Source organism: Ascidiella aspersa, chromosome 8 (genome assembly GCF_963924565.1).
Source record: "Ascidiella aspersa chromosome 8, kaAscAspe10.2, whole genome shotgun sequence".
NCBI lineage: Eukaryota > Metazoa > Chordata > Ascidiacea > Phlebobranchia > Ascidiidae > Ascidiella > Ascidiella aspersa.
The window spans coordinates 23,898,651-23,908,938 of record NC_139454.1 but is presented as its reverse complement, the minus strand read 5'-3'; the positions used below and the strand labels follow the sequence as shown (position 1 = coordinate 23,908,938).

At 38.0% G+C, this 10,288-nt stretch overlaps 1 protein-coding gene across 1 annotated transcript; it reads right to left on the bottom strand.

The window, feature by feature from the left end:
• Positions 1–4,189: 4,189 nt before the first annotated feature.
• LOC146136974 (bone morphogenetic protein 2-like) lies at positions 4,190–9,938 on the bottom strand. The gene is made up of 6 exons (XM_083396303.1): positions 9,663–9,938; positions 8,808–8,973; positions 7,969–8,120; positions 7,466–7,576; positions 5,918–6,089; positions 4,190–4,821 (listed from the first exon to the last, which is right to left on the bottom strand). The coding sequence occupies exons 1-6, from the start codon at positions 9,936–9,938 to the stop codon at positions 4,190–4,192; spliced, it is 1,509 nt and encodes a 502-aa protein (XP_083252429.1).
• Between the last annotated feature and the right edge of the window lie 350 nt (positions 9,939–10,288).

The following is a 10,288-nucleotide window of genomic DNA, read 5'->3' as shown; positions in this document are numbered from 1 at the left end:
CTTCTTCTGGATAATGGGGTTGGCGGCTGGTATTGGCAACTTAGTGGTTGTTGTTATCAACATTAAATATTTTCCTAAAAAGAAACCAAATGAGAGTAACTTAGCAAAGAGCAATCACATTTTTTTGATTAACTTGGCATTCGCTGATTTGCTTATGGCGATTTACCTTATTGCAATAACCATTAAAGGTTTACAGTTTTCCGGGAATTATTGCTTCTTTGACGTAGATTGGCGTACCAGTATCACTTGTACCCTACTTGGTGCTGTCTGTGTTGTAGCCATCATGGCCTCTTCGGGTACAATGGCTGTCATGACAGCGTTTCGGCTTATTACTATATGCAAACCGTTTCTAGCTAAAACCTTTAAGATGAGAAGTATATATATTTCATGTGCCTGTGTTTGGCTCTTGGCATTTCTAGTTGCGTTTCTTCCTTTGGTCGATTTTAGTTCAGGATATTTTGTTTCTCATATTTGGTTTCCAACTAGATTATTTAAGAGTAACCAAGTGCCTAAACAAAAAATGATGCGTTTAGCCAGCAATATAAAACCACAAAACATGACATCACTTCATTGGCATGACGTTATTAGACTTATTACCGAAGCTTTTCCAAATCAACAAATTAAAGGAAAGTTTGGTTATTATAGCGAAACAAGTGTTTGCATGCCCAGACTGTTTGTTTCTCCCAAGGACGCCTCCTGGCACTTTTCAATATCTATTACTTGCCTTCTGTTCTTGACATTCACATTCATGCTCGCGGCTTACGTAATAATTTACAAAGAAAGCAATAAAATGGCCAAGGCAAGAAATAAATCAGCCGATAATGTAATGCAAAAACGAATTTCTCGATTGCTTTTTACTGATTTTTGCTGCATGATTCCTATGTGCATGCTCAGTTTTATCGCAGTTGCCGGTGTTCCACTTTCCAATGATGTCTACATCGTGAATGCTGGCATTTTGCTTCCCATTAACAGTGCTATAAATCCCCTGCTTTATTCCACATTGCTCGACAAACTAAGTTTTATGTTTGGGAAACTTAAAAGTGATTTATTTACCAGAAACTAATGTTCTGTCGATGTTGCTAGTATTTACTCAAAAACATCCCATTTTACATTCAACGGTGTTGTTTAAGTTTTTATTTCTACGTACGACTTTGCAGGTAGTATTATACACTTTGTAGTGTTCTTCGTTTTTGTTGCAGCAAATAAACACACTGGTACTCTAAATCAGATGTAGCCTACTTATGCTTGACTGTGATTTTATTAAATATATTTTGGTGAGATCGACTGGTTCAGTAAAAAACTAGAACGCGATCGAATTTTCGGCTACCCCTGCTCCAAATTAATGGTTCCCAACCTGGGGTCCGAAAAGGCATAAATGGGGGATCGCGTGCACTATGTGCTAAGAAAAATTGTCAAAGAACAACAAAAAAATGTTGTTTTAACGTTTTTAAGATGCGGAGTCAGCAGAAAAGCGGTAGGTGCTTTATTGCGTAGCTGCGACATGGTAAAGTAAGAAGTAGTCCAACACAAACCCGTGTTTATAAAGTACAGCCGAAAAATGAAAAAAGTACAGCGAAAATATAAAGTACAGCGAAAAGCGGTATAAAGTACAGCGAAAAGCGGTTTATAAAGTACAGCGGAAAAAGGGCGATCGTTACGGTTTGATGCACATTAGTAGGTTCGCCACAGCAGGGTAGGTTTTTTAAAAATTTGTAGATAATTTTTTTAAAAACTCTTCATTTGAAGTGGACCTGAATTTAACTGGATGTATTTCCCTTTATTTTATTTAAGAAAAAAGTGGTAATATGAGATACAAGATTGTGCATCCAAGCCATATGGTCAATGAGTAATCACCCCACGATATTCAAGTTTGAAACACAAATACGCTTTTCATGGCATAAAAACAGATAATCAAGTGCTTCGTCATAATGAGCGCGACCTCAGTTAGAACAGGAATTAATGCGCTCTGAGTGAATGTATTAATAATTGTTGTTATGCCTTGACCTAACACTGTTTATATCGATGACTTAACAACGTTACATTATAACGTGGAGTCTAAAGCAGGGGTTCTTAAACTTTTTCCACCGCGGACCCCTAAATTTTTTTTTTTAGCTTCACGTGAACCACGGTATGCAAGAAATTTAATAAAAATGACGTCATAAATTGACGTCACAATACAAATAGACTGTAGTAATCTGCAGTTTTAAGTCCAGAAAATGTGAAAAAGAAAATCGAAGTAGAGACATTCAGTGCAAAAATGTTTTAATCTTAATTAAACTTTTACTTAGAATAATTGATTACTTCTTAAATATGCACTAATGTTTCAATTTGGCCTTCACGGACCCCCTAAAACTAGTTCACGGACTCCTAAGGGGTCCATGGACCCTATTTATAAACCCCTGGTCTAAAGGTACGGTATTCATTGAAAAAAGATGTTACAAAGAAGTAACTATAATAACTACGCACACTCGCACACTCGAGTACTTTTGGTGGATTTTTAGGTTTGAGAATTGTTCCTTTCAATATAATGCCACATGACAAATAAACGCTTCTATATCTTTTAATATGCCAAACATTTTATTTTCTACTGTGCGATAAGACGTTCATTGCCTTATGCTTATGGCTGAAACAGTTTTATCAAAAAGGGCTAAGACAAAGAAGAAACCAAACTTAAATTCATAAAAAGTGCGTCGACCTATAGATACGCCTCTGAGTGAGCATAACCTACCCACGAGGATGTGCGGTTAGTTCCAATTTCCTAGGGACCTAGATAGAGCAACCAGGTGTGTGTTTTGGGATGCCCTAGGCCTATATTATCAAATCCCAGTCGATAGGCTACCGATTTAAAGTGATAGGCCTACTTTCGGTAGTCGACCGATATTATAAGGTTAATATCGGCGCCGATCCAATAACAAATTAAGCATTTCTAGCAATATTTTGCGATCCAATAAAGAGTCTGCCACTATAAAGTTAAATACTTGAAAAAATTGCAATATTAATAGAAGATAAAAGTGCTGAGGTAAAAGCAAAATTCGGCCTTATACGCCAAACAAAATTTTATCGCACTTCCTTAATCGGCATCAGAAGTTTGAAAAGCTGTAGCTTGAAGTAACCAGTTTATTGTTCACTTGCAATTTGTTAGGTAGAAAGGGCTCTCTCGGCTTTTTTGACTCGAATACCAATCGTTGTATCCTGCGAGAGATACGATGTCTATCGACCTGGTATGAGCTCAGCTATGATATTATGAGGCATTCATGGTTGTTTGAGTCTCTAAACAAACGAGAAACTTCATTTTTTGTTGTTTTTAAAGCTTTTTTGTAAAGGTTGCGTAAAAGTGCAAAAAAGACAAACACGAAATACAATCAAGGCGAATTCAAAACGCAGTAAATATCAGAAACAGAAGTAGAAAGCTTGGTATACGGAAAACTACCTTCGTAGAAAAGCGGAAAATCAATCAGATCAAAGCACACTATTGCAGCCAAAAAAACATCGAACATAAGGATGAATTCACCTTACAAATTTCTCGAAGTCAAACATCTTCCAAAATCAGAAATGAGACCAGTGCAGTTAAATTGTTTTGATGTTTTTTTGGCGAACGCAGATCTGAGGCAGAAGGGGTGCTAGTAAAATAGCTTATCACACATATAAATATCAAGGGAGTCAAATTAATGGCAGCGAGAAACCGATCAGGGTTCCAAAATTTCAGTCATATTACTCGTTAAGCAGTCTTATTGGTGTATTGGCGCGGTTGTCTCTTGTTAATTTCTGGAAGTCAAACACTTCTAAAAGCAGAAATGAGGCAAGTGCGGTTAATTATTGTAATTTTTTTGTGGCGAAAGAAGAGGCAGCAAGGGTGAAAAAATATCCGGTAGTAAAAATCATGGCAGCGGGAAAGACGGCGGGGTTCCAAAAGTCCAGTCATATTACTCGTGAAACAATCTTCTTTGTTTTTCCTGAGTTTTTCTCTTTTGGCAATAACAAACAGAGAAAAGATTAGAGGGGCAAGATTTTCGGACCGAGATCTCACGCAAGCGGAAAAGCGGAGCCAGGTTTCCAGCCGCGCCGCCATCTCTGTTTATTATTCAAGCACGCGCAAAACAAATCAGCGGGAAAGCGACGCACGATTTCCCGCCGAAGCGTCCAGCCCGTCCCGGGCCTCGCAAGCACAGTGAAAAAATGGTGGCGGCGGTCACCTGCAGGCGCACGAAGCGGCCACCATGTCCTTGTAACGTCGCAGCACCACGTAGTCGTTGTGGTCGAAGTAGAGGAGGTTGATGTCGTAGAGCTGTCCCGGTGTACAGCAGGGCATATCGACAGGCTGTCCACCCAAGCCTAGCGTGTGCATTATGCTCTGCACAGTGGCGTGGTTGCTCGGCTTCAGGTTTTCACCTAGCGGAAAAGCGCACTTGCCCCGGCAATGGTAAGCGTTGTAGCCCTGAGGGTGGATTATCCAGCCTGACCAGCCCATCTCCTCAAAGTCGACGTAGAGAGGGTAGCGACGGCATGAACGCGACGCCGACGCTTCCGTTGATAGCGTTGAGAACGATGGAAAATTGCTGCCCGAAACTGGTGCTTCCCCGTCCGATGCGTAGTCTAAACTCCATTCAGTCTTCGGTGCGTCGCCGTACATTGTAAATTCATCGTTATCTTTTTCGGTGCTGGGTTTTTTCTCCTGCTGCTTTTTCTTGCTTTCCTCTGCTTGCTTTTCCTTGGACCGCTTACCGCTGGCGCGCTTTTGTCTGCTGCGAGCCACCTGATTGGTCAGAATGCGCTCCATGCTGTCATCGATGAGGCGAGCGTGGTGCAGAAAGTCAAGGTTTTCTGAGAAAAGGCAAAAATCATTAAACAAGTCCAAGTTTTATCAAATTATTATGTGCGAAGAACCTTAAGCATAATTAGAATATCAAAGCCTATTCAGAAGTAGGTATCATTTTAAACGTTTCGAATAACTGTTTATTCATTGAGTTTTTCGAAACGTTGAAAATGATACCTACTTCTGTATGGGCTTTGATATTCTTAGTAGGTCTTACACCAACCTTCAACCATTATGCTCCAAAAAAGCATACTTCGATTTATTTCAGACAAATGAAAATTGTCAAGTCATTTCCATTTGCGGTATTACCGTTACATCTCACATATTTAGAAAACAAACGGTGTAAAGATTGCTCAGTAAGCAAACAAAACAAAACAACGAACAAGAAAACTGTTTTTAAATTAAAAACAAAAACAAAATAATTATAGGAAAAATTAAACAAAAGGTAATTTCGAATGCGAAAAAGAATTGTTTTTTAGGACAAAAAGAAAAAGATAAGACGAGGCTTTCTGAAAACCTGAAAGCGAGTAATGCTCTGAAGCATAATGGTTTGAGGTCTTAGTTAGAAACAGTGAGAGTAACAATGCCTAGCTAAAAGAAGGTAACATTTTGACCTTCATGGCCAAATTATTTTTATGTTGATTTCTATATGGGCTTTGATATTCTTACTATGCCTAATAACGCTGCTTTAATTTTTTGAAATGTGCGCCGTAAACATGATGCTCGAAGAGATAAAAATCCGAAAGCTTTGGCGGTAAAACTGGGCGACAAATCCAGTAAGGAAATTATTGTAAATTCTGAAAGCGAACAAAAAAGATATTAGTGCGATTTGTTTAAAAATCGCGACTTCTTGAAGAAGTATTTTTGAAAATGAGACACTTACGACAAAGCGTCATTGCCTTCAAAGAATGCAAATAAAAAGTGACTCTGGTTTGATTTTGTGTTAAAAAAAAAATTGGAAGGCTTACGACAAACAATAATATTATGGGGCAAATCGCATAAATCCTGATAACGGTAGCAGTAATTTATTGTTGTTTGAAACAACGAAAAAGTAGTGATTTTTCTTTTCATTCTAGACACACTTTAAAAGCAAAACAAACTCACTTGTTTTCCTGTTGGCCCCACCAATCGCATCGTTGGTGTTGTTTGAAAATACAACCAGGATCGGTTGTTTCCATTTGGCCACGGATCGGGTCGTGGTCACTGGACCGTGACGTGACGTAGTTTCGATCAGGATGCCAAGATTGTTGTCTCGGTCGCTGTTCCAACTCTCGACCTTAAAAGTAATATAACATTATATTCGACCTTCGAACTTATAAGGGTTACAACAATATATTTGACCATGAAAGGATTACAGCATTATATTTGACCTTGAAAGGGTTACAACAATATATTTGACCTTGAAAGGGTTACAACAATATGCTCGACCTTGAAAGGGTTACAACAATATATTTGACCTTGAAAGGGTTACAACAATATATTTGACCTTGAAAGGGTTACAACAATATATTTGACCTTGAAAGGGTTACAACAATATGCTCGACCTTGAAAGGGTTACAACAATATGCTCGACCTTGAAAGGGTTACAACAATATATTTGACCTTGAAAGGGTTACAACAATATGCTCGACCTTGAAAGGGTTACAACAATATGCTCGACCTTGAAAGGGTTACAACAATATATTTGACCTTGAAAGGGTTACAACAATATATTTGACCTTGAAAGGGTTACAACAATATATTTGACCTTGAAAGGGTTACAACAATATGCTCGACCTTGAAAGGGTTACAACAATATGCTCGACCTTAAAAGGGTTACAACAATATATTTGACCTTGAAAGGGTTACAACAATATATTTGACCTTGAAAGGGTTACAACAATATGCTCGACCTTGAAAGGGTTACAACAATATGCTCGACCTTGAAAGGGTTACAACAATATATTTGACCTTGAAAGGGTTACAACAATATGCTCGACCTTGAAAGGGTTACAACAATATGCTCGACCTTGAAAGGGTTACAACAATATATTTGACCTTGAAAGGGTTACAACAATATATTTGACCTTGAAAGGGTTACAACAATATATTTGACCTTGAAAGGGTTACAACAATATATTTGACCTTGAAAGGGTTACAACAATATGCTCGACCTTGAAAGGGTTACAACAATATATTTGACCTTGAAAGGGTTACAACAATATGCTCGACCTTGAAAGAGTTACAACAATATGCTCGACCTTGAAAGGGTTACAACAATATATTTGACCTTGAAAGGGTTACAACAATATATTTGACCTTGAAAGGGTTACAACAATATATTTGACCTTGAAAGGGTTACAACAATATGCTCGACCTTGAAAGGGTTACAACAATATGCTCGACCTTGAAAGGGTTACAACAATATATTTGACCTTGAAAGGGTTACAACAATATATTCGACCTTGAAAGGGTTACAACAATATATTTGACCGTTTAAGAGCTGCAAAGTTCGACAATGAAAAAGTTGGTATCTTAAAACGGATAAAAGTTTTCCTCCAAAACTTCCAAGCCAAGATAAGAGACACAAACAATTAAAAAAAAATATATTTTTTTAAGTTTAAATCTTGCCGTAAAATTATTTGAAGAAGTAATGTAAAGCTTATTGCTTACCGTTGTAAGTAGCGGAAAGATCTGCCAGCCGTAAACATGTGAAGGGAGACGTCTAGCGGCGACCAGAGTTTTCTTTAATTTTCCGCCAGAGGGTGATTTCTTGGATCTAAGCTAAAACATAACACAAGGATTGTTAAATAAAACAAAAGTGGTGTTAAAACAAGGTTTGAAAGTGCCGCACAGAAATGGCACAGAACTGTGTCAAATAAGTGCGAGTGGATAAAATAATTAACAGGCCAATTGTTTTTTTTAAAGAAGGGAATATAAGTAAGATACATCCTATTGACTTAAAAGTGATCAGAAATTTCTAAGTAAATCTGGCTTTATTTTAGAAGCCTTGCCACAATTGTACGAAGCATGATTCAATGTTTACGCAAGAAAGTTTTCTTTAAAAAAATTGAATAAAAAAAAATTCTTGAAAAATTCACATTTCTGCAATATTTCTTGCATTTAAGTTTAAGCGAAAACAGTAATATACTTTATCGATTTTTTTCTGTTTTTACCTGATAAATTTTAATGAAATAGCTCGAAGGTTTAAATTTGGTATTTTCGAAGAGTGGTCGATCCTGGAAAATGTGCAATTCGGCGTCGATTATCGATTCGCTTCTGTCCACGGGATGCAAGTCAAAGAAGCATTTTTGCGGACATTTTTTCTCTGTAAAAATACAATTGAATAAATACCATAATAAGCGCTGTGCGTTTAAACCCGGCACTTTATCGGTCCTTAAAGATGCATAAATCCCACTCTCATGTTTGGCATCCAAATTAAAAAAAACTTAAATATTACAAGCAAGCAGCATTTGTCAGCTTTATGTAACAGTTTGCCACGTTTTTGATAGGGTGTATGATGGACAGCTTGAAACCATTAAAACTCTTTGCTGTTTAAAGCCATTTTTTCAGTTAGTTTTTCTCTAAATTTGAAGTAAAAGCTAGTTATTTAACTAGAATTTTTTTAGCTGTTTAGGTTAGAGAAATTAGCCTTAACATGACAATTAGTTTTCTAACCGACATCTGACTTCGGTAACTTGGGACGGTAAAGTTTTATTAAAATAAACTGATTTTATTCCTATAAAATAACTTTTCTATAATCATTTTCTATACGTTTCTAAACTAAAAGAAACGCGAATGTTATAAACTGAGTAAGACGGGGTTATGTATTTTTTAGCCTTCGTAGTTTTGTCGTATAGATTTGTAAGGTTCCAAGTTACATTTATAGAAACGACGATCAAATGGTTTTGCAAACAACGGCTCAAAAACGTACCTCAAAACAAAACAAAAAACGGATGGATCAGCAGAATTTTTTGGAAATTTTTTTCGGGAAAACTTAGAAGTTCCTTCTCACCTATATTTGGAATACTCCGGACAGTGTCGGCGTCCAAAAGGCCAGGGGTCCTGGTCACCCCGTTTCGGTCGGCGATCGTGTTGTAGAGGTCAATCATGTATTTGGGCGGCGTTTTCACTTGCGGGGAAGGCCCGGAATTCGGTTTCCTTGGCTCCATAATCGGTTCCTAAAGAAAATAAAGTTTAGGATTAAAGGAAATTGTTTAATGGGCGCAAGATGTATGCGCCGAGGTTGTGAGTATGAACATAAGTAAGAATTGTTTTTTGAGAGATGACCGATAATATCGGATCGGAGCCGATACCCTGAGCCAAGTTGGTACTCGTTCGATACTACCTAGATATCGGTGCTAATATAATTCCAAATTAATATAGGGATTTCAGTCATGATTCACAATTTATTGCAGTGATTTTTCCTTAAATAGTAAGTTATCAAAAATAATGCGTTAACAACTAAATCAACTTCTTACGCTAATGAAATTTTTCGCTAAATAATCTCGAAATAAAATACATTTTGCCCTATTTACAAATTTGCGCAAACACAACAGTAAATTTTTGAGGGGGCTGAACTTCTTTCAAGCGAGTTTTGGTTAACAATATTTGAAAAGTTTAAAACTTAAATTTTCGATATTTTAAGCATCGGGTTTTGATATTTTAAGCATCGGGTTTTATTCGTTAATAGGAATAGTTGGGTTACATTTTGCAGGTTTAATCTTTTTTAGTTTTCTTTCAGAGTTTTACTTTTAGATTTACCAGGCGTACAAAGCGTGTTTACTCTAACCATAAATACACACAAACACAATCCACAAAATGCCTATACATCCTACAAGTCAATTTACTTAGTAATAAGGAAACTCACGGGCAAGTCGAACATGTAGAGCAGCTCCTTCATGGCCTTGGCCTTGACTTCGGCCGGCAAGCTCTCCATCATGGCCTTGAACTTGTGCTTCATGAAAGCGTTTTCGTCTCCGTCAAACCGACCGCTATCCCGTTCTTCTAGCAGCCTTCGACTGATCAATTCAACCATTCGTTTCTGCTTGGACGACTGTGGCTTCTGGATGCTGATTTGCGGTAGAATCATCATCATCAGCAGCAGCAGGGTGTAGGAAATCAGCGACTGTGCGTTGCTGGCCATTTCGCAAAGTGGTGGTCGTTTCTTGCGTCGCCTCGCCTTATATTCGTCGGCCTTGCGGAAGCGGGAAAGCTGCCGGGTAAATAAGTGCTATCGCTCCTCGATCGGCGATCGCTCTATCTCAACGCGGACCGCAAACGCTTTCGACGCGACAATTAGCGACTCTCCTGGCAAAGCGATACTATATATGTGATACAAGCTCCGCCGGTTTGCTGAAACTTGAAGCTTGATAGTACTGTAAAATCTCGTAGCTTTGATTACAAAAACCAGGGCGTTGCGAGCAGGAGAAAAGTGAAGCCTTTTGGTTAGGCGGCCTGGGCATATATAAACCAGAAAAAATGGGACTGCTTTTC

Bases quoted from the DNA above. Each gene is read 5' to 3' on its own strand.
- LOC146136974 (XM_083396303.1), bottom strand. From the start codon at position 9,938: ATGGCCAGCAACGCACAGTCGCTGATTTCCTACACCCTGCTGCTGCTG. The intron at 8,974-9,662 runs GTGAGTTTCCTT...TATTTTCTTTAG, and splicing joins TCTACATGTTCGACTTGCCC to GAACCGATTATGGAGCCAAG. The intron at 7,577-7,968 runs GTAAAAACAGAA...GTTATGTTTTAG, and splicing joins ATTTCATTAAAATTTATCAG to CTTAGATCCAAGAAATCACC.